This window comes from Microcaecilia unicolor, chromosome 4 (genome assembly GCF_901765095.1).
Source record: "Microcaecilia unicolor chromosome 4, aMicUni1.1, whole genome shotgun sequence".
Lineage (NCBI taxonomy): Eukaryota > Metazoa > Chordata > Amphibia > Gymnophiona > Siphonopidae > Microcaecilia > Microcaecilia unicolor.
Window position 1 is genome coordinate 239,612,747 of NC_044034.1, and position 25,224 is coordinate 239,637,970.

At 44.5% G+C, this 25,224-nt stretch overlaps 1 protein-coding gene across 1 annotated transcript in view; it reads left to right on the forward strand.

Annotated features, from left to right (window-relative positions):
- The window catches only part of DOCK9 (dedicator of cytokinesis 9), a 719,745-nt gene that overhangs the window by 226,308 nt on the left and 468,213 nt on the right, over nucleotides 1-25,224 (forward strand). Inside the window, 2 exon segments of the mRNA XM_030201354.1 lie at nucleotides 16,450-16,532; nucleotides 20,415-20,484. Coding sequence (XP_030057214.1) covers nucleotides 16,450-16,532; nucleotides 20,415-20,484 — 153 coding nt within the window.

Consider the following 25,224-nt stretch of genomic DNA (forward strand, 5'->3'; position numbering starts at 1 on the left):
CATACTAGTCTCTGGTTTCTACCTTTTTTCTGTCTTCAAGCATGGATTGATGAGACAAAGCCAGCATGGATTTTGTGAGAAGAAATCTTGCCTCACCAATCTATTACATTTCTTTTAAGGGGTGAACAAACGTGGATAAAGGCGGTTGATACTGTGTATCTGGATTTTCAAAATGCATTTGATAAAGTACCTCATGAAAGACTCCAGAAAAAAATTGGAGAATCATGGGATGGGAGGTAGTGTCCTATTGTGGATTAAAAAATGGTTAAAGGATAGAAAACAGAGTAGGGTTAAGTGGTCAGCATTCTCAATGGAGAAGGGTAGATAGCGGGGTTCCTCAGGGGTCTGTGCTGGGACTGCTTCTTTTTAAAAATATTTATAAATGATCTAGAGATAGGAGTAACTACTGAGGTAATTAAATTTGCTGATGACGCAAAGTGAGAGGATTATGAAAAATTACACGAGGACCTTACGAGACTGGGCATCTAAATGGCAGATGACATTTTATGTGAGCAAGCGCAAAGTGATGCATGTGGAAAAGAGGAACCGAAACTATAGCTACGTAATGCAAGGTTCCACGTTAGGAGTCACTGACCAAGAAAGGGATCTCTGCTTCATTGTTGATGATACGTTGAAACCCTCTGCTCAGTGTGCTGCTGCGGCTAAAAAAGCAAATAGAATGTTAGGTGTTATTAGAAAAGCAATGGAAAACAAAAGTGAGGACGTTATAATGCCTTTGTATCTGTCCATGGTGTGACCGCATCTCAAATATTGTGTTCAGTTCTGGTCGCTGCATCTCAAAAAATATATAGTGGAATTAGAAAAGGTACAGAGACGGACGATGAAAATGATAAAGGGGATGGGATGACTTCCCTATGAGGAAAGGCTGAAGCGTCTAGGGCACTTCATCTTGGGGAAAAGACGGCTGAGGGGGAGATATGATAGAGGTATATAAAATGAGTGGAGTGGAACGGGTAGACATGAATGGTTTGTTTACTCTTTCTAAAAATACTAGGACTAGTGGGCATGAGATGAAGCAACAAAGTAGTAAATTTAATATGAATCGGAGAAAAATGTTTTTCATTCAACATGTAATTAAACTCTGGGATTCATTGCCGGGGAATGTCGTAAAGGCGGTTAGCTTAGCAGGGTTTAAAAAAGATCTGGACGTCGTCTTATAGGAAAAGTCCATAGACCATTATTAAATTGACAGGTAAAATCCACTGCTTATTTCTGGGATAAGTAGCATAAAATGCATTGAACTTTTTCGGGATCTTGCCAGGTACTTGTGATCTGGATTTTCCACTGTTGGAAACAGGATGCTGGGCTTGAAAGACCCTTGGTTTGGCCCAGTGTGGCAATACTTATGTTCTTAAGTACCTATTTTTTTTCCAGGGTCCTTCTGTCCATTTCACATTTGTTCTTGCTCCATATCATCACTCCTTGGTTTCCATGTTCCTGTTCTCAATGGTCAACATCTTTCCTATCATTCCAGGTGGTTTAGCATCTCTTCCCCTTTTCTTCCATCTTTCTATAGGCTGGCATGCCTTTCTACAATTCGTTCTCTCCCCCCCCCCCCCCCCCCCCCCCATGCACAGTGTGCCTCTACATCTGTGTATCCAGCATCTCTCCCCATTTCTCTCTCCATCTTCCACAGTCCTGCATCTCTCTAGCTTGCTCTCTCCCCACTATGGTCTGGCATCTTCCTCTCTCTTTCCTGGTCCCCCCACCTGTAGTTTGGCATATCCTTTTTCATCTCCAGTCACACCCCCACAGTAATTCAGCATCCCTCCTTTCTCTCCCCCTTCCCTGCAGGTCCAGCATATCTTGTCACCTCCCTTGCCTACCCCGTAAGTCCAGCAGCTCTCTCCCCCATCCCTTCCCCCCTCCTATGGGTCCAGCTCCTTCCCTCACCTCCCCACTAGAAAAGGATTTTTTTTTAAGTTCTTTTGTACTGAAATATATTGGCTGGAAAGGATTTCTTATTGTATTAATGTGCTCTGTTTTTGCCCAATGCAGGATTAACTCATAGGAAACCAAGCATGTGGCTCCCATAATAGTTTAAATACATTTTTAAACCTTCTCAAATATGTGAATACCAGTGTATTTGTGTCTATCTACTTTGATCACATAATGTGAGGCTTTTAAAATAGCCCCAGACCCTAGCAAGCACACTCTCTAGTCTCTAAAACCTCTAGCACCTGTTGGCTGCTCATTGCTTCCTCCACCCTTGGGGGTTGAGTTTTTTTTTTTTTTCGCTTTAAGGCTCCAGCCAGCTGCTAGGGACCAATGCAAGGTTACACTAATAATACCTCATCAGATGGTGGCCTATTGACTCTTGGGGAGGGGAATGCCAACCCATGACACTGGCTAATATTACCTTTCACCAGACTGAAAAGAATTTGTTTCCTGTGTGGGGCAAGGCTCTACTAACGTATAAATGATAGGGTTTGAAGAAACTTATGGGCCCTAGGCATGTGCCTAGTTTGCCTATGCCTAAACTTTGTCCTGTGTTTACATACTGATATCAGGAAAAAATGAGAAGCTGGGGGCATTTCAGCTCAGCAGATTAGAGAACATAAAGGGTATTAATCGTTTTGTCTTCCAGAAACAACCTAAAATATTTTTAAAGTTGACCCTAGCAGCCTTGATCACATTTCTTTGGAAACATTCTTCCAAGCTGAATAAACTTAACCTATTTAGCCTTTCCCTTGTAAGGGAGCTACCCATCCCATTTAACTTGTGTAAATTTTAGGTCTTTTTACCACCATCCCAATGTTCATACTTATTGAAAGATTGGCATGATAAAAGACCAAGGCCGCGCACATATGAGAAAAGGAATTCATTTATTGACTTACCAATAGAGTATAGAAAATATAAATTTTTGTCATAGGAGTACAGTTCTGCTTATACAAAAGTATTGGCTGAAAACTGTCTCAAGCATTTACTAATCATGAAGCTACTTGTATACTGTTTCTATTTTACCTAGTATACAAAGCCCTTTCATGAGAGGTTACTTCATTCCCTTCATTCATCTATTTCTCTTGTTGTACAGCCAGACATTTCGTGCTATTCTTTTTTTTTTTTTTTTTTTTTTTAAATCTTTATTAATAAATTCAATTTTCACAACAAAGTGTAAATATGCAATCGGCATTATTTTACAAATGAAATTCAAAATACAATTAAATAATTGAAAGAAAAATTCTTAGCTGCCTATTTGTCCACAAACAAAGAAATTGGATTCCAAGATTTCAAAAATTCTAAAGGAAATTAAAGAATATTTTAGCGGTTGCCGCCTCGGGTTATCGACCCTAGCCTGCTTGTTAGGGTGGGCATACTACATTCACATCGGCTCTAGCATCCAGAAATTCTTTAAACTGTTTTGGGTCTACAAACTGAAACTGTTTACCCTCAAGCAGTATATTACAGATACAAGGAAAACGTAATACAAAGTTTACTCCCAATGCCAACGCTCTAGGGCGCTGCTCCAAAAAAAGCCCTGCGCCTTATTTGTGTAGGCCTCGAGAGGTCTGGAAAAATTCGAACCTTTGAGCCCAAAAACAAGTTTTCTAAATGTCTTAAGGAAAGTCTTAAAACAGCATTGCGGTCAGGCTCCAATGCAAAAGTGACCAGCATAGTTGACCTCTGTGTAATTATTTCCAATGAACTTTCCAGGAAGGAAGTAAGATTCATTCCATCCCCCACTACTGGGGGGTTTCCAACAGTCCCCTTCGGGTTCCAGATGTAATAGGCCCGCATTTCGTGCTATTCTGTCTATTACCTCATGTTTTGTTTCCTAAACTCTTGAGCACATACCATTCTAACTACAGTCTTGTCTGTCAGTTTGGTCAGCCTTCACCTTTAACAGCATCCCTTGACCCCCATAACCGTGTTGCTACTTCTTCACTTGGTTGCCTTTCTCTGCACTTGCTAATATCGGTATATATTTTTGGGACATGGCAACCAGAATTGCACACAGTTCTCAAGACACAGTCTTATCCTGGAGTGACAGGCATTTTTGTTTCCTGCATAGTTAGTGTTCCTTTCCAAAATAATTTTTAACATTCTTTGCCTTTGGGCTGCTGCTGCCACTTAATGACCTGATGATTTCAATGTGTCTTCCGTAAGGACTCCAAGATCCTTTGGCCGAGTAGTAAGTCCTAATATTGAATCCAGCATCGTGGTGGTGTAATGTACTAAAAATCTGTGTTATACTTAGTTTAATAGTAAAGTAATAAAGACATATAGGGGGTCTTTTACTAAGCCGCAGTAGCATTTTTAGCCCGTGGTGATTAGCACACGCTAAACAATAGAGATGCCCATAGGAATGTGTGGGCATCTCTAGCATTTATCGCATGTTAAATCATTAGCGTACACTAATAACGCTACCATGGCTTAGTAAAAGACCCCCATAGTACACTGAATTTAAAAACAAAAAAAAATCTAAAGTGAAACTAAACCGTAATGTAAAACTAAAGGAAATTTCTGCACTAAAATGGAAGTAGTTTAAAAAAGAAAAGAAAGTTACTGTTAAACATACTAAAAATCCTTGCTTTCTATTGGATGAAGGTCAAATAAAACAAAATGGTAGGATAAGAGTTTTAGCCGTTCACTCATGCTTCCTGAATCTACCCCCTACAAGTAACCAATATCCTGGAGGGAGTACTTTGTGGTTTGTGGCATAGGCAACTGCTGGGTTAAGCCTTTAATGGCTGTGGCAACTGACAGTCTACTCACTCTACATCCGAACTAGCTTGACACACACCTTGTAACTGACACCAGTTCCATTATACATATAATTTCTCAGAGGACAAGCAGGCTTCTATATTCTCACAAGTGGGTGACGCTGATGTGCGTCGCCTAGTCCGGTATTTACCAAGCTAAAAGAGCTTTATGGAGCGTGTGCTGCACTCCAGTGCAATGCTCCAGTGCCTTCCTGCCCGCCGCGCAAATGCAGTCTTCTCAGTTCTTCTTTTTCCGCATGAGGAGAAGGTGTTTTTCTTGCCCTCTCCTCATTCGCTCGGTCTAGAGAGCTATTTTTTGTGCCTTCTGGCTATTTTTTCATCTTAATAATTGAGCTCTTATTGGAATTTATTTTATCTTTCCTTTATTTTCTTCAGTGTTTTGCCCAATTTTTTTTTTTTTTTGGTCTTCATTGGACCGCTTTTAGGCTCTGATTTCAGCCGGGACTTTCACTTTTCTTTTTTGCTGTGCCTTGTCCCTTTTTCAAGCACCATCGTGTTGTTTAATTTAGCTGACCAAGTTTTTCGGTCCATGTCCACGAAGATTCCCAGTGGCTTCAAGATCTGTACCCGATGCAATCGGGCAGTCTCAGGGAAGGACAACCATTCTTGGTGTCTGCAGTGTCTTGGGCCCGACCATAGCCCTGCTAACTGTGCTGTCTGTCTTCGCATGAAGAAGAGGACCCATCTTTCCCAAGAGGCTCAACAAGTGTCCCTGGAGCTTGTGTGCTCCCTTCAGTGGTGGACCATTCGATCCAGTTTGACTCTGGGTCTTCCATTCCAAATTCCTCCGCCACAAAAAGTGCTGAGGATGGATGCATTTCTCCAGGAATGGGGAGCACATGTAGATGGGCTTCACACTCAAGGAGCTTGGTCCTCCTGGGAAATAAGTCTCCAGATCAATCTCCTAGAGCCCTGGGCTATCTGGAACGCTCTAAAGACTTTCAGAGATTGGCTCTTTCACAAAATTGTTCTCATCCAAACAGACAGCCAGGTTGCAATGTATTACACCAACAAGCAGGGGGGCACTGGATCTCGTGTTCTGTGTCAGGAGGCCATCCAGATCTGGCATTGGGCTTGCCACCATGGCATGTTCCTTCGAGCCACTTATCTGGTGGACAAAAATAATACCCTGGCTGACAGACTGTGCAGGATAATGCAGCCTCACTAGTGGTCTCTCAATATGGGCATAGCCTACAAGATCTTCTGAGAGTGGTGTCTCCCATGTTTTGCTGGCTTCCAGGAAAGATTCCACTAAGAGGATGTTTGTCATCTGCTCTGAGAGCAAGACCCTAGATCCCCTTACTTGCCCTACACAAACCCTGCTTGAGTACCTTCTACACCTATCTGAGTCTGGTCTCAAGACCAACTCCATAAGGGTTCACCTTAGTGCAACTAGTGCTTATCAACGTGTAGAAGGTAAGCCTATCTCTGGTCAGTCTTTAGTGTTCGATTTATGAGAAATTTTGCTTTTGTCAAACCTCCTGTCATAAGTACATAAGTATCCATCAAAGGTCCATCAAGCCCAGCATCCTGTTTCCAACAGTGGCCAATCCAGGTCACAAATACCTGGCAAGATCCCCAAAAAAGTACAAAAAATTCTATACTGCTTATCCCAGAAATAGTGGATTTTCCCCAAGTCCATTTAATAATGGTCTATGGACTTTTTCTTTAGGAAGCCATCCAAACCTTTTTTAAACTCCGCTAAGCTAACCACCTTTACCACATTCTCTGGCAACAAATTCGAGTTTAATTACACATTGAGTGAAGAAAACTTTTCTCAGATTCTTTTTAAATTTACTACATTGTAGCTTCATCGCATGCCCCCTAGTCCTTGTATTTTTGGAAAGCGTAAACAGACACTTAACATCTACCCATTCCACTCCACTCATTATTTTATAGACCTCTATCATATCTCCCCTCATCTGCCTTTTCTCCAAGCTGAAGAGCCCTAGCCGCTTTAGCCTTTCCTCATAAGGGAAGTTGTCCCATCCCGTTTATCATTTTTGTCGCCCTTGTCTGCACCTTTTCTAATTCCACTATATCTTTTTTGAGATACAGCGACCAGAATTGAACACAGTATTCAAGGTGCGGTCGCACCATGGTGCAATACAAAGGCATTATAACATCCTCATTTTTGTTTTCCATTCCTTTCCTAATAATACCTAACATTCTATTTGCTTTCTTAGCCGCAGCAGCACCCTGAGCAGAAGGTTTCAACGTGTCATCAATGATGACACCTAGATCCCTTTCGTTTTCGGGGTAGGCCCTTTTGAGGCCTCGGTTCGAGTTTTTCTCTCCCTATTTTTGGTGCCTTTACCGCCATTACGAGTTTTGATTTCGTCGGCGTGATTTTTCCGCCCATGTCATCGAAGTCTTCCAGCGGCTTCAAGAAGTGCACCCAGTGTGCCCGGGTAATCTCGCTCACTGATAGGCACGCGTCGTGTCTTCAGTGTCTAGAGGCTGGGCACCGCCCGCAGGCCTGTAGTCTTTGCGCCCTTTTACAGAAAAGGACTCAGGTAGCTAGATTGGCCCAGTGGAACGTGTTGTTCTCGGGCTCTTCGTCGGCAACAGCACCGGGGGTATCGAGTGCATCGACGTCGACAGCTTCAAGACCTTCGACCTCGGCATCGACTGCATCGAGACATCGACCCTCTGCATCGTCGGTACCGAGACATCGAAAGGCTGCGTCGGCGTCGGTGGTACTGGGACCTCCACTAGTGCTGATGTCGTCGGACAGTGGTGCTTCGACTGGAGTGCAGGTGAGGGCTGTCCATTCCCCTGCTGGTGGCGGTGAGCCTTCGGGTGGGTCTCCCCCTACCCTGAGGGCTCCTGCGGTACAGCCCCCCCGAGACCGACCTTCGGCCTCGGCCCCGAGGAAGCGACGGTTGGATTCTACGTCCTCGTCGGTACCGGGAAGTTCCGGTGACATGCTTCGTTTGAAAAAGTCAAAGAAGCATCGACACCGGTCTCCTTTCCGCATCGGTACCGAGAGCTCTGGGTCGCCGAGGGAGTCGGCACCCAGTAGGCATCGGCACCGGGATGACCGCTCACCCTCTGTTCAGGAGGTGTCGATGCGCTCCACCTTGGACAGCCCGGAACAGCCTCCACGCCCGGAACAGACTCTGACCTCGACGCCTGCATCGGCTTCTATGTCTTTCTCCACAGCCGCCCTGCACGAGAGTCTCCGGGCCGTTCTTCCAGAGATCCTGGGAGAGCTGTTGCGCCCTTCCCCTCCGGTACCAGGGGGTGCTTGCGCCACCGGTACCGTCGAGTGAGGCGCCGGCTGGCCCCTTGCCTGGGGTGAGGTCTCCGACATTGGTGCCGCTTGCGGTACCGACTGCGGTCGCCTCCCAGGAAGGCTCCCTGACGACGTCGGCGGAGGGAGCTTCGCCGGTGCTGGCGAGGGAGTCTACCTCTCGATGCTCACACCATAGCCGTGTTTCCACGGAGTCGAGCCGGGCACGGCTTCAGACACAGGTTCATGAACTTGTCTGATACCGATGGTGAGGCCTCGTGGGAGGAGGAGGAGGACATCAGATATTTTTCTGACGAGGAGTCTGATGGCCTTCCTTCTGATCCCACTCCCTCCCCTGAAAGGCAGCTTTCTCCTCCCGAGAGTCTGTCTTTTGCGGCCTTTGTCCGGGAGATGTCTACGGCCATCCCCTTCCCGGTGGTTGTGGAGGACGAGCCCAGGGCTGAAATGTTTGAGCTCCTGGACTATCCTTCTCCACCTAAGGAAGCGTCCACAGTACCCATGCATCATGTCCTAAAAAAGACATTCCTGGCGAACTGGACCAAGCCTCTAAGTAATCCCCACATTCCCAAGAAGATTGAGTCCCAGTACCGGATCCATGGGGACCCAGAGCTGATGCGCACTCAGTTGCCTCACGACTCTGGTGTTGTGGATCTGGCCCTAAAGAAGGCTAAGAGTTCTAGGGAGCATGCTTCGGCGCCCCCGGGCAAGGACTCTAGAACCTTAGACTCCTTTGGGAGGAAGGCCTACCATTCTTCTATGCTCATGGCCAAAATCCAGTCTTACCAGCTCTACACGAGCATACACATGCGGAACAATGTGCGGCAGTTGGCGGGCTTGGTGGACAAGCTCCCTCCTGAGCAAGCCAAGCCATTTCAGGAGGTGGTCAGGCAGCTGAAGGCGTGCAGAAAATTCCTGGCCAGAGGGGTATATGATACCTTTGATGTTGCGTCCAGGGCCGCTGCTCAAGGTGTGGTGATGCGCAGACTCTCATGGCTGCGTGCCTCCGACCTGGAGAATAGGATCCAGCAGCAGATTGCGGACTCTCCTTGCCGAGCGGACAATATTTTTTGGAGAGAAAGTCGAACAGGTGGTAGAGCAGCTCCACCAGCGGGATACCACTTTCGACAAGTTCTCCCGCCGGCAGCCTTCAGCATCTACCTCCACAGGTAGACGTTTTTATGGTGGAAGGAAGACTGTTCCCTACTCTTCTGGTAAGCGTAGGTACAATCCTCCTTCTCGACAGCCTGCGGCCCAGGCTAAGCCCCAGCTCGCTCTCGTCAGCAGTGTGCGCCTCAGCAAGGCCCCACGGCTCCCCAGTAAAAGCAGGGGGCGAGCTTCTGACTGGCTCCAGCAGAGCATAGCCGACATCAACGTGTCAGTGCCGGGCGACCTGCCGGTCGGGGGGAGGTTGAAAGTTTTTCACCAAAGGTGGCGTCTTATAACCTCCGACCGTTGGGTTCTTCAAATAGTCCGGCAAGGATACACCCTCAATTTGGCCTCAAAACCTCCAAATTGCCCACCGGGAGCTCAGTCTTACAGCTTCCAGCACAAGCAGGTACTTGCAGAGGAACTTTCCGCCCTTCTCAGCGCCAATGCGGTCGAGCCCGTGCCATCCGGGCAAGAAGGGCTGGGATTCTATTCCAGGTACTTCCTTGTGGAAAAGAAAATGGGGGATGCATCCCATCCTAGACCTAAGGGCCCTGAACAAATATCTGGTCAAGGAAAAGTTCAGGATGCTTTCCCTGGGCACCCTTCTCCCCATGATTCAGGAAAACGATTGGCTATGCTCTCTGGACTTGAAGGATGCCTACATGCACATCCCGATACTGCCAGCTCACAGACAGTATCTGCGATTTCAGCTGGGCACACGTCACTTCCAGTACTGTGTGCTACCCTTTGGGCTCGCCTCTGCGCCCAGAGTGTTCACGAAGTGCTTGGCTGTAGTAGCAGCAGCGCTTCGCAGGCTTGGGAGTACACGTGTTCCCCTATCTCGACGATTGGCTGGTGAAGAACACATCCGAGGCAGGAGCTCTGCAGTCCATGCAGATGACTATTCGCCTCCTGGAGCAACTGGGGTTTGTGATAAATTATCCAAAGTCCCATCTTCTCCCAGTACAGAGACTCGAATTCATAGGAGCTCTGCTGGATTCTCGGACGGCTCGTGCCTATCTCCCAGAGACGAGAGCCAACAACTTGTTGTCCCTCGTCTCGCGGGTGCGAGCGTCCCAGCAGATCACAGCTCGGCAGATGTTGAGATTGCTGGGCCACATGGCCTCCTCAGTTCATGTGACTCCCATGGCCCGCCTTCACATGCGATCTGCTCAATGGACCCTAGCTTCCCAGTGGTTTCAGGCTGCTGGGGATCTAGAAGACGTGATCCACCTGTCCACGAGTTTCTCAAATCCCTGTATTGGTGGACGATTTGGTCCAATTTGACTCTGGGACGTCCTTTCCAAATTCCTCAGCCACAAAAAGTGCTGACTACGGATGCGTCTCTCCTGGGGTGGGGAGCTCATGTCGATGGGCTTCACACCCAGGGAAGCTGGTCCCTCCAGGAACGCGATCTGCAGATCAATCTCCTGGAGTTACGAGCGGTCTGGAATGCTCTGAAGGCTTTCAGAGATCGGCTGTCCCACCAAATTATCCAAATTCAGACAGACAACCAGGTTGCCATGTATTACATCAACAAGCAGGTGGGCCACATATCTGGCAGGCGTAAACAACAGTCTGGCCGACAGGTTGAGCAGGATTTTGCAACCTCACGAGTGGTCGCTCAACTCCAAAGTAGTGCGCCGGATCTTCCAAGTGTGGGGCACCCCCTTGGTAGATCTCTTTGCATCTCGAGCCAACCACAAGGTCCCTCAGTTCTGTTCCAGACTTCAGGCCCCTGGCAGACGGGCATCGGATGCCTTCCTCCTGGACTGGGGGGAAGGTCTGCTGTATGCTTATCCTCCCATACCTCTGTTGGGGAAGACTTTGTTGAAACTCAAGCAAGACCGAGGCACCATGATTCTGATTGCTCCCTTTTGGCCGCATCAGATTTGGTTCCCTCTTCTTCTGGAGTTGTCCTCCGAAGAACCGTGGAGATTGGAGTGTTTTCCGACCCTCATCACACAGGACGAAGGGGCGCTTCTGCATCCCAACCTCCAGTCTCTGGCTCTCAAGGCCTGGATGTTGAGAGCGTAGACTTTGCCTCTTTGGGTCTGTCAGAGGGTGTCTCCCGCATCTTGCTTGCTTCCAGGAAAGATTCCACTAAGAGGAGTTACTTCTTTCTATGGAGGAGGTTTGCCGTCTGGTGTGACAGCAAGGCCCTAGATCCTCGCTCTTGTCCTACACAGACCCTGCTTGAATACCTTCTGCACTTGTCTGAGTCTGGTCTCAAGACCAACTCTGTAAGGGTTCACCTTAGTGCAATCAGTGCATACCATTACCGTGTGGAAGGTAAGCCGATCTAAGGACAGCCTTTAGTTGTTCGCTTCATGAGAGGTTTGCTTTTGTCAAAGCCCCCGTCAAACCTCCTACAGTGTCATGGGATCTCAGTGTCGTTCTCACCCAGCTGATGAAACCTCCTTTTGAGCCACTGAACTCCTGCCATCTGAAGTACTTGACCTGGAAGGTCGTTTTCTTGGTGGCAGTTACTTCAGCTCGTAGAGTCAGTGAGCTTCAGGCCCTGGTAGCCCAGGCCCCTTACACCAAATTTCATCATAACAGAGTAGTCCTCCATACTCACCCTAAGTTCTTGCCAAAGGTTGTGTCGGAGTTCCATCTGAACCAGTCAATTGTCTTGCCAACATTCTTTCCCCGTCCTCATTCCTGCCCTGCTGAACGTCAGCTGCACACATTGGACTGCAAGAGAGCATTGGCCTTCTATCTGGAGCAGACACAGCCCAACAGACAGACCGCCCAATTGTTTGTTTCTTTTGATCCCAACAGGAGGGGAGTGGCTGTGGGGAAACGCACCATATCCAATTGGCTAGCAGATTGCATTTCCTTCACTTACGCCCAGGCGGGGCTGGCTCTTGAGGGTCATGTCACGGCTCATAATGTCAGAGCCATGGCTGCGTCAGTGGCCCATTTGAAGTCAGCCGCTATTGAAGAGATCTGCAAAGCTGCGATGTGGTCATCTGTCCACACATTCACATCTCATTACTGCCTGCAGCAGGATACTCGATGCGACAGTCGGTTCGGGCAGTCAGTGCTTCAGAATCTGTTCGGGGTTTAGAATCCAACTCCACCCTCTAGGCCCATGTTTATTCTCTTCCAGGCTACACTCTCTGTTAGTTGGATAAGTTGGTAGGTCAATCTCAGTTATGTCCTCGCCGTTGCAAGGCCCAATTGACCATGTTTGTTGTTTTGAGTGAGCCTGGGGGCTAGGGATACCCCATCAGTGAGAACAAGCAGCTTGCTTGTCCTCGGAGAAAGCGAATGCTACATACCTGTAGAAGGTATTCTCCGAGGACAGCAGGCTGATTGTTCTCACAAACCCGTCCGCCTCCCCTTTGGAGTTGTCTTCCCTTGTTTTGTCTTGCTACATATGGGACTGACGAACACGAGCCGGTTCGGGCGGGAAGACGGCCGCGCATGCGCATCGGCGTGCGAGGACTAGCAAAGGCCTTTGCTAGTAAAGTGTTCCGATTGGAGGGGCTGCCGTGGACGTCACCCATCAGTGAGAACAATCAGCCTGCTGTCCTCGGAGAATACCTTCTACAGGTATGTAGCATTCGCTTTTTGTGTATATCCTACCTTGATTTGTACCTGTCCTCTTCAGGGCACAGACCGTACAAGTCTGCCCAGCACTATCCCCCGCCTCCCAACCACCAGCCCCATCTCCCACCACCAGCTCTGGCACAGACCTTTTAAGTCTGCCCAGCATTTTCCCCGCCTCCCAACCACCAGCCCTGGCACAGACCGTATAAGTCTGCTCAGCACTATCCCCGCCTCCCACCACTGGCTCTGCCACCCAATTAGGCACATTAGCTGAACTCTTGGCCATGTGCTCTGTCCCCCGCCCTTACTTTTTCTGACTCTTACCCCCAATAAAGAACTTCAACAATCCCAACACCATCTCTCCAAAAATAAGCAAAATTGGATAGTACACATTTGAATATTGTGTACGTGTGTGTAGAGGGTTCTGCTTCTATAAATTTCTCAACAGAGACTTCTGGTGACAATTAGGAATAGGTATGTGACCTTTTGACTTAGACTACGTTCACAGCTTCTGGGGCAGAGAGTGGTTGTCATGTCTGCAGTTGACAGTGGTAGGAGGAGACACCCTTTGGAGGGAAACAGTTGGTATAAATACTAAGACCAGAAGGAGTTACTCTGTATGTCTCTTGCTCTGTGACACTGCACCATTTATGCAAGGGAAGTTGGTGATTGGCTAATCTAGCCAGTGCACAGGGACAGGAAAGGGAGTGTAGAACCAATTCAGGTGCTGCACTGATCCCTGATGGAGCCTGGATGGGGACCAGACTGCTGATGTTACCTTCCCAGGAGACGAAGACAAGGAACAGTAAATAGAGCAGCCTGAAGGAGCAGGAAAGGGACTTGAGGAGGGTGCCAGAACACCTAAAATAAAGGAACCACACAGCAGAGTCCAATCTGGGGAAGGATTCCATCTATTGAGGTCTTTGCGCTAGAAAGCTTGGAGAGCCCATCATAAATTACTAGGGGATTGCATAGCAGCTTCTGGAGGAAGAGACCCAGAGAGAATCAAGCTGAAAAGGACATTTTGCAGTACCTCTACCAAGGTATTGTGTTCATGAAGAAATTTACTAAAGACTCTTAAGTGTTTGAACTGTGTTTTTGTGTTACTGCCTGTGTTTACTTAGTGCTGAAGTTCCATATTTTATTCATTAGCCAAATTTAAGGAAACCCTTTTGGTTCAGAATTGCAACTACTGTCCTGGAGTGACATTGTATGAAAGGAAATGACTGAGTTGATTTACTGTGCCTTCGACCTCCCAGCTGCTGTTGGTTCTGGCCTCAACTTCATAAAACAGCCCAAAAATAAAAATCACAATATTTTTATAAAAGTTTTTCCCCCCTTGCTAAATGGCTATTTTGAAAACTGTCAAGTAAATAGATTTGTTCTTTGTTCTGAGTTTGTGTGCCTGTAACTGCCCTTTGCTGCCCCCAGAAGCTCCTCTGGTGACCAAGTTTGTTCATGATTAATCCAACCCCGATATGTCTTCAGTTTAGTGTTTATAGTACAAATGTTTGGTTTATCCCTTTTCATTCTTTGCACTATTTCTTTTTGATTCTTGAATTAAAGTATGGACAGGCGCATAAGCATGAGGAAGTGGCTCTGCATGGTAGGAGGGTAGGTGAGGAGTGAGAGGCCAGGAAGTGTGTGGTAGATGTGAAGGAGAAATGATGAGGGGAAGACAGCAGATGGAGGTAACAGGGTAGAGAAGGGAAGTTGGGAGTGGTCCGTTAGGGGGGCACCCATAATAGTCAATCTTGGCAGGTGATGAGTTGCAGACCTGTCAGAAGAAAAAATGAATTGTGGACATTCATTTTATCACAGTGGAGAAGGGCCTGCAGACATGTGGTGTCCCTGAATAGTACTCCCAGTTGTATTGGGAAGATAGTCTTATTGCAGAAGAGCAAGATCTGGGAATATCTGGATGAATATCAGCGGTGTCTGCAACAGGATCCTGAAGCCGGTGCAAATTCACTTCTGGAACATCTACCAAATTGCATAGACCAAAGACCTTCAAGCAAGTAGATAGGTATACTTTAGCAAGTAGGTTCAATGGCAAACTTATTGGAAGTTGTGCTGATTCATGCTCCCCTCTACAGTATAACTTCAAAATGATGACCAATTGTATTTTGTTTAGTACAAGTATTTAAGGGAGAGGAAATGTTGATGTATAGTGTCCTTGAAAGAGGAAGTTGGGATTGTTCTACATGGCCTTTTCAATACATGATTTTGCTATCCTCTGTAGATGTCTTAGTCCTTTGCCACAGATGTCGGAACCTGTTTTTATGCTTTTTAGATTGCTGCTACTTAAGATGCACATCTTGCTGCTGCTGCTGCTGGTGGTGGTTCTGCATTCCACTTCTATTTTGTATTTTATTCCCCCTGTGGCCTGAATATATTAGTATTTTTGATTGCTCCCTGTTTAACAAGTTTCCATAAAATGGGAGGTAGTGCATGCAAATGTATCGTGCATATTTATTATGGGTATCCTGAAAACCTGACTGGCTAGGTGTGTTTCGAGTTAAGGGAAGCTGGGGAGGGAGGGCATAACATGGCAGTATCACCAGAAGCTGAGAAGTTCTTCATTTATAGAGGGGGAGGAGATGTGGGATCTAAATTTATGGAATATTTTAAATCTAAAAATTGAATAAGCAATATTATTGAAGCTACAACACCAGATTACTTCTGGTATGGCACCATTCTCACAGAATAAGTTCTACCATCTACACAGGTCATAGCACAAGACTGGCCCCAAAATGAGGGGTAGTACAACCTCTTGGACTGGCTGGAAAGATTGTGTTACAGTACATGACAGAAGAAAAAGTCTGTGTATCTGTGAACTACCACCTAGCTGACAATATTATTTCTTCTCCTTTGGGGCCTTGAGAATCCTCATCTGCTAGAGTGGCTTCCTTCGCAGAGAACCCGTAATTCAGTTCTGTATTATGCAGCATACAGACATTCAAAAAGGTTGTCAAACAGGCAAGAATTAAAAATCTTTGAACCAAGGTTGTGGAGTTGGAGTCGGAAGCAATTTTGGATGGAGTCAGACTCCAGCTTCAATATAAAAGCTTACAGCATTATATATGGTAAATTTATCATTTTATACTTGTTTACCAGTACTTGAGATCAGGACAAAAATACATAAATACATATTATCTAAGCTATATTTAGCAGTATTTTAGATCCAGGACAAAAACATTTAAAGCCTAATTAGGAGTTGGAGTCAGAGTTAGCATCAGATAGTAGAACAGAGAAGTCAGAGTTGAAGTTTTGATGTACTGACTCCACAGTTCTGCTTTGAGCTCTAGATTACTAAGGGCAAAAGGAGTGCTCAGGGAAGCTAAGCTAATAGAGGAAAAACTAAATTATTTGCCTCGGTCTTTGTTGATGAGGATGTTGGGATCATAGCAACACCGGAAACTGTCCATGACAGATGATAGTTTGGAGTAGCTAATGTAAACTACTTTAAATCTAGAAGATGTAAGAGAGCCAAATGACAAACTAAAAAGTGACAAATTAACATTTCTGAAAGAACTCATTTGCTAACCTGTTACTAATAATCTGGACCCTATCCATAGGTGTACTTTGCCTGCCTACTTGGGGTTGGGGGAGTGGGAGCAAATGATAAGGAGATAATTTTGTGTCAACTGCCAATTATATCTAATGTAATTAAACAGGGAATTGTGGGTATTTGCAGCCTGTTATTTTATATTTCATATTGTGCAATATCTTTTGAAACAGTGCATCAAAACATACAATTCTGACTGGCATGTTGTTAACTATAAATATGAAGACTACTCTGGAGATTTTCGCCAGCTTCCATGGTGAGTACAGAAGTTGATAGCACAGGCTATCATCTCTATTGGAAGGCACTAATTTATTCAAATATTAAAAGCATTTGTTTACTGAAAATAATTGCAAAGCATGAATTTGTACCTGAGACTATTTGCGTCTTTTATATGATAGAATAAAATAAATCTAGTGTTAAGTATTGAGCTATTTTATATCCAGAGAGGTCCTATAGTGTTGCTCTAACTGTCCTGGACTATTAGATCAGCTGCAGTGTGAAGAGCATGCCATATTCTCATTCCTCATGAGCAAGTCATCTCTTGCAATAGGGGGAAGAATGGGAGTGGGCCTAGAAGGGAGCAGGCCAGAATTGCCTATTTTCCTGTGCCACAAGAACCACTGGCTATGGGCATTGGGCAGCCCATGGTACATAGATGTAGTATTTTGGTTTGGGCTGCAAGTGTCTTTAAAATAAGAGGTACATTGATCAAAGTATCCATGCTTCCATGTATCTTGCCATTAAACTAAAAACTTTTCTGTTGACCCTATACCCAGCTAGTTTTTAAGATATCCACAATGAAATACATGAAATAAATTTGTATATGTTGGGTCTTTGAAATATGCAGATCTGTCGTTCATATTCATTGTGATTATTCAGAGAACCAACTGGACCTGAAATCCTGTTTCTGTGTTGGGCTTCCTTTTCCTTCTCTTTATGAGAGAGGGTAGTGATGGGCAAGTCTTGATGAGGAATAGTAAACTATATAAGCAATGTCCTTGAATAAAGTTAAAATTGATATATTTTAAGGGAAAAGCCAAAATTACAAATGAGTCTAAAATTTAGTTTCTTTGCTTCATGTGAGAATTTAATACAGATCTCATAAGGCTTTGCAATTTGCAGACATTGTTCTGTCTCTGGTGATTCAGATTTTAGTGTGGCTTATCTGTAACAAGTAAGTTTGAGAACAAATTGTATTTATATTGTGACCCACCATGTCACCATTATGAACCAGTCTGAATGGTTCTGTTGAAGAAAGCATCTAACACTTTTTAGAGAATGTCCACACTAGAACATAACTGAAGGGATAAGAAGATTTTATTTGTTAAATGTTCAGCCAAGGATAGGGAAATACCCAGTGTACCTGAATGTAACTCACCTTGAGCTACTACAGAAAGGTGTTGACACCCCCCCCCCCCCCCCCCAGAAGTGTATGAATCAGTGAGACACTTAAATTAGAAAGAGGCTTGTATCTTTCGATTCCTTCCTTAAGAAAAATTTACTGAGGCAACAAGTACTGTTTCACTGACTGGGCCTATAGAATGGAATCAACTTTCTTTTTTTCTGAGATCAGCGTTAGATACTGGAAGGTAATCTGTTTATGAAGGTATTTGGCACCTTGAGTAAGATACATACTCATCTCAATTATTTAGAGCTTATGTAGAGTCTGATAGATGGGGATGACTTTTATGTGATCTAAGGGACTGATTGTCAGAGAGATGGTAGTTGTCTGTAATTTTTGTTGTATGTTGGATCTTGTGATCTGCTTTGTTAAAGCAGAATATAAATAAGCATAAATATTATATAAAACACTGGTAATTTATACATCTATTTAAAGAAGTATGAAAAGGGTGCTGCCAGCATTGACCATAGTACCATAGTAGATGGTGGCCCAGCAAGGTGATTAGTGTTGTAATTGCCACTCTCTGGAATTTACTCCATATAAGCTGCCAAAAGCAGAAGGGAGAAATGAAGTGAGGTGCCACGGTAGATTTAGAGCCCCATTTTACATAGAATGCTGAAATAATTTATTTATTGCATTTATAACCCGCCTATCCAAACATCTAGGTGGAGTATGATATAACACTCACAGCACATAAAATATTACAGAAAAACATGCAAACATCTATTGCCCCGAAATGTCCTGAAAACCCTCCCATTAGGCAAACAAACAACCAGGTTTTCAGGACATGCTGAATTTCAGTGGCAGTTTAGAAAAGGATCTGCTAGTTTTAAGATCTTTTTCTAAAATACAGAAATGCGCTTGTAGTTGCTGGCATGTGCAATGGAAGCAGCCATTTTACAAATATATTTGTAACAAAAATAACAGAGGAAGCTCAAAAATACCACCTGTAGTCGGTATTTTGCATGCCCACTATTTTGCAGACCTATATGGGTAAATTCTGCGATTAAAAGGCTGCAATCTTTATTTTATGCAAAACTCACATTATGCATGTTTACAAATGTTAGTAAATTTGTACCTGTTGCAACAGAGGATGAAATGACTTGCCCAGGGTCGCATGAAGTACCTTAGTGGATTGAGCAAGAGACTGATAACCAGATATCAGGCTTGAAATTTTCCGTAAGTATCAGGGAAAATTTAAACCCTGGTAGCTGATTATCAGTCTCGTGCTCTATCCACTAAGGTAGGATATGAATACTAAGCAAGTTTTTAAAGAAAAATATATGCATATTATCCAAATTAAAGGTCATCCAGGAATGTCTTTGTTTCCAGTGCTCTTGAATAAAATCACAACATCCACAAAAAATATTATAAACAGAAATAACACAGGTTTTGTTCACAGGAAAAATTCGCACATCATAATTGTACTTACTAAAAGACAGGTAAATAATGTTATTGGACTTTTGAACTTAAACTTTAACCCCCGCCCCCCCCCCCCCCCCATTTACAAAGCTGAGCGGCAATGTCAACACAGCCCATTCAAAGTGAATGGGCTGTGTTGGCATTACCACACCAGTAGCCGCTAGCGCAGCTTTGTAACCAGGGGTCTATCTTACAGTATTTGTAGAAGTAAACTATATTACAGCAAAAATATTTTCATTTTGGGCTTTATTCCTTCTATGATGTTTGTAGACACGACTTGTGGAATGCTGATGCCCTGCTAATCTCCTGTCAGGATAGTAGAGTACTTTTAAAAACCTTCATAGCAGAATTCATTATTAGCTGCGGTAAGAAATGTAACAGTACTGCTCCTTAGTTGTCCTAAGAACAGACTGCTTTGTGTAGCCCAGACACACCTCGGTGTTATCCAGCCATATTTCTCATTGTCCTTCCATTAACCTCCTCTTGCTTAAACATGTGTTGTAGTGATCTCTTTACCAGATGGTTTTCATTTGTTCTTGGTCAGTGTCCATAATATTGCAGTTTCTTGATTCTTCCCACCCCTTCGTATTTTTTTATTGCTAAATGTTTTTCTTGATGTTAGTACTTGATGTAATCCATGTTTAGCACTGTCATGTTTTAGAAATGGCGATTATGCTAGAGCTTTGAGGCCAAAAGTAATGTCCTTAGCTCTCAGCTTCAGTGGAAATAACTTTAGGTTGCTTGTGTGTTTGTCATGTCCTGAGCTGTACAGTTGCAGAATAAAAGTAGCATGCTTGCTATATTAGTCAATTGGATAAACAGAAATACAGGTCAACATGTAAGGTGTATATGATAACTTTGTATTGAATTTATTAGTGTATTGCATTTGTGACCAGCTTTCAAGACCTATGGTGTTGATCGGTGCTAAAAATAAGCATAAAGTTGGCATATACAAGCAAATTTCAAGTTATATTATAATGGTGGCTTGATAGTGTTTATTTTTTTTTTTCAAATTGTAAATGGTTATAAAGTAAAACTGCTGGGAGGGGGGTTGGGATGGATGTTATTTCCAGAGGATTGAGAAAACAGCCCAAAAGGATAAACACTCAAGCCAAAGATTTAAGTACATCTTGCTGCAAGTTATTTACAAATTTTGCCTATTGTGTTACACATATAAGAGAATTTTAATGTACGCTGCTGTGCAGTGCTATATGAAGAGGGAGTCCTGAAAGGAAGATGATTGCTGTCTCAGTGAACATAGTTCAAATTATTAAATGTTTGAATTTTAAGATATATTTCCCCCTTTTCTCTTAGCAAAGGAACTAAATCCGATAAACTTCCAGTTCATGTGTATGAAGTGGATGAAGAAGCAGATAAGGATGAGGTGAGCTTGCTATTGATGTATAATAAAAATTTTGTGTTTTGCTATGGTCCTTGGAGAGCCATTTTCTTCCTGAAATTCCATATCTGTAAAGTAAACCTTGTTCACCAGTTGGGATGGGAGCTCCATGCTCTCATCAACTGTAATGTATATGCAGACATTCATAGCAAATATACCATGTTTGTATCCAGGTTTTGAAGTTTTCTTTATGATTTAGGAGCCAGGAATGAAATGTATCAATCATGTTCTGTCCTCACTTTCAGGAATAGTTTAGTTTGACATTTGCTATACCGCCTTTGCTGGATGGCATTACAAGATGGCTGCTGACTAGAAGGACATAGAAGCAACCAGCTCTGTGAACCTTGGTTGGACCTTGGCCAGAGCCCAGGCATGGGGAGCTGGAGTGGACTGGACAAGAATGCAGACCAACTGCTGGCCGGCTGGCACTGGGTCCAAGGGGGAAATTTCTGCTTGAGAGAAGCAGCAGAGGAAAACCTGCATCTGCCTGTGGGCCTCCTCAGGCATGCCGAGGGCCGGGGATGAGCCCCACTCTGGAGCATTTCCAGGTGACCCCCTGCGAGCCACTGTGAACAGGGAATGGACTCGACGAGATTGACTCTGGCGACTGGACATCCCAGGACCACAGGACAAGACCTTGGAGATGGCCCCCCCCTTTCTGTCAGACGCCATGTGGTGGAATGTGCTCAACACTGAGAGAACTGGGGGAACAGCGCATGCCAGCTCCCATGGGAGACAGGCGAAGGACTGCCAGTTCTATGGGAGAGGTCTGCTTTGCCGGGCCCAGCACCAGATGACGGAGTGCACCGGGGCTGCCATGCGGCGGATGAGCACTACCTGTGGCAGACCTTCTAAACAACCACTGCCAAGGAGGACAGGAACCGAAGCTGAGATACAGCCATGGAAGACAATTCTCTAATGCACAATGGGGCCGCAGGTGAGGCGGCCTGCTCCCATGGGTGGTTCAGCTGGAATGAACCGACCCAACCAGAAGGAATACACGACCTCATCGGCAGAGTTGGGTGTGACTGGCCTGGAGCAGCCAGGGAGACAGCTACCGGCAGGAGAGACTCGGAGGGCATGGAGCTAAAGAAGAGCGCCAGAGATGATGGTTAATCACACCAACCAGCAGCCACCCCCAACACGGGAAACCAACTGAGTGTCTCATCTGCAGCCCAGGTACATAAAAATCGCCCAGTCCCATGCATACAGACACCCCAACCCCGCCCCCCACATACATACACAATAAAAAAAAATCATCACAGCAGCTGACTGGGGGAGAGATTTAAACGAAGAACAAAAACAGAGGGGACTCCCTCCTAAGATTTGAGCAACTTCCAAAATGGTCAAACTAAGGACGTGTCCTCTATTACATAATATTAACATGGATAGTGGAGATATCAGCTGCAACACCTAAAAAGTGGAATACAATTCCAGTACGCATTACTGGAAGATGATGACCTTACCAACAATTGGAGAACCTAATCACAACCCCAACACCAAAACAGACCAAACCAAAAATCAATAACTTAAAACCAAACCAGAAAAACAGCCAAGACTACAAGCTCAAAATAGACAAACCAAACATACAGCTGCAAACTGTTAAACGCACCAACATCAAATATGATATATACAGTGGTGGAAATAAGTATTTGATCCCTTGCTGATTTTGTAAGTTTGCCCACTGACAAAGACATGAGCAGCCCATAATTGAAGGGTAGGTTATTGGTAACAGTGAGAGATAGCACATCACAAATTAAATCCGGAAAATCACATTGTGGAAAGTATATGAATTTATTTGCATTCTGCAGAGGGAAATAAGTATTTAATCCCTCTGGCAAACAAGACCTAATACTTGGTGGCAAAACCCTTGTTGGCAAGCACAGCGGTCAGACGTCTTCTGTAGTTGATGATGAGGTTTGCACACATGTCAGGAGGAATTTTGGTCCACTCCTCTTTGCAGATCATCTCTAAATCATTAAGAGTTCTGGGCTGTCGCTTGGCAACTCGCAGCTTCAGCTCCCTCCATAAGTTTTCAATGGAATTAAGGTCTGGTGACTGGCTAGGCCACTCCATGACCCTAATGTGCTTCTTCCTGAGCCACTCCTTTGTTGCCTTGGCTGTATGTTTTGGGTCATTGTCGTGCTGGAAGACCCAGCCACGACCCATTTTTAAGGCCCTGGCGGAGGGAAGGAGGTTGTCACTCAGAATTGTACGGTACATGGCCCCATCCATTCTCCCATTGATGCGGTGAAGTAGTCCTGTGCCCTTAGCAGAGAAACACCCCCAAAACATAACATTTCCACCTCCATGCTTGACAGTGGGGACGGTGTTCTTTGGGTCATAGGCAGTATTTCTCTTCCTCCAAACACGGCGAGTTGAGTTCATGCCAAAGAGCTCAATTTTTGTCTCATCTGACCACAGCACCTTCTCCCAATCACTCTCGGCATCATCCAGGTGTTCACTGGCAAACTTCAGACGGGCCGTCACATGTGCCTTCCGGAGCAGGGGGACCTTGCGGGCACTGCAGGATTGCAATCCGTTATGTCGTAATGTGTTACCAATGGTTTTCGTGGTGACAGTGGTCCCAGCTGCCTTGAGATCATTGACAAGTTCCCCCCTTGTAGTTGTAGGCTGATTTCTAACCTTCCTCATGATCAAGGATACCCCACGAGGTGAGATTTTGCGTGGAGCCCCAGATCTTTGTCGATTGACAGTCATTTTGTACTTCTTCCATTTTCTTACTATGGCACCAACAGTTGTCTCCTTCTCGCCCAGCGTCTTACTGATGGTTTTGTAGCCCATTCCAGCCTTGTGCAGGTGTATGATCTTGTCCCTGACATCCTTAGACAGCTCCTTGCTCTTGGCCATTTTGTAGAGGTTAGAGTCTGACTGATTCACTGAGTCTGTGGACAGGTGTCTTTCATACAGGTGACCATTGCCGACAGCTGTCTGTCATGCAGGTAACGAGTTGATTTGGAGCATCTACCTGGTCTGTAGGGGCCAGATCTCTTACTGGTTGGTGGGGGATCAAATACTTATTTCCCTCTGCAGAATGCAAATAAATTCATATACTTTCCACAATGTGATTTTCCGGATTTAATTTGTGATGTGCTATCTCTCACTGTTACCAATAACCTACCCTTCAATTATGGGCTGCTCATGTCTTTGTCAGTGGGCAAACTTACAAAATCAGCAAGGGATCAAATACTTATTTCCACCACTGTATGTCTCGATACCCATAGAATATATAAATGTGAGATTGACAGTTAATAAGTCAGCAACTAAGAGACTAGATAGAAACGGAACAACTTGGACACTGCTCATAGCTGAAACATGGCTACACCTAGAAGACGACCCTACACTACTTGACCTATGCCCACCAGGATACAAAACAGTACACATGAACAGATACAAAACAGTACACATGAACAGAACTAACAGAACTAAAAAGAAGAGAAGAGGCGTTGCAATAATATATAAATCTTCCTTCACAGTAGAACCTGTCACAAAATGTACATATTCAGCAATTGAAATTCTGGCATGCAAAATCGCTGACACAACACTAGCTGACCAACTATGCATCAGACTGTTCTGCCCCCCCAGGCAGTTGGTCAGGCGCTCATGACAATTTCATGGACTTTGTTTTAAACATCTGCAGTAGTTAACCAAATGTCCTACTACTAGGACAGTGATGGGCAACCTTTTGAGCTTGGTGTGTCAAAATTCGCCAAAAAAACCGAGCATAACTCGGGTGGTGTGTCACTTCGAGAAAAAACCCCATAATTTCACGATACTTATAGTTTAAATAACAAAAATATATAATTGTAATATATAACTGTATTTAATAAACCAAAAACTAATTATTTAACTTACCTGCTTAGTGACTTCTTTGTTCATCTGTCAATCGGTTTCTTTTGTTGGTCTTGGTATTATTTAACTTGTGTGGGGTGCCGTGAACTAAGATAAGTGAGGGGGAGGGGGAATTCTTTAACTAATCTGCCTATTAGTGACTTTTTTGTTGCTGAATTTCATTGGCTAAATCTTCAATTGAAGGTTGGTATTTTGTACACTTCAAGCCCAAGCAAGCGCTACTAACTTCATCTTTCAATCTGTTTCTTTTGTTGGTTTTGATATTATTTAACGCTGAGAATAAGGTTTCACAAAAGTACGTAGAGGGAAAAATTGTGAGTAAAGCCATTGCTATATTTTTCAGGGTGCTAAAAGTGTCTGGTAATCAGATCCAGGCACTCCAAATTTCCTGGTAACTCAGATATTCTCTTAATAATTGCATCTTTATTCTGCATATCGTGAAATAGAACTGGTGCACATCTTAGGAGAGTTTCTTTAATAAATTCTCCCTCACTGAGTGCTTTTCCATGCTGAGCTATGGAGTGAGCAATGCTCAAATTTGCAGATGTTAAATTTGTAGAACCTTTTACAAATTTAAGGATGGACTTAGATTGGCTCTTATAAAAGTGTAGCTGCCTGGAAATGTATTCCTTCCGTTCATCCTCACTTTTTTTCAAGAGCTGGGAATGATTAGTTTCAAAATGTCTATTTATATTCCACGTTCTGCTTACTACCGTTTCAGTACATAGAACGCAAAATGATTTGCCATTTTTTTCTATAATGCCATACATCTCGGTCCATGTCTCTTGAAAGGGTCGGCTACTGCTACTACCACTTCCTTTACTTAACCTTGGTTTTTTATTTTTTGAGTTC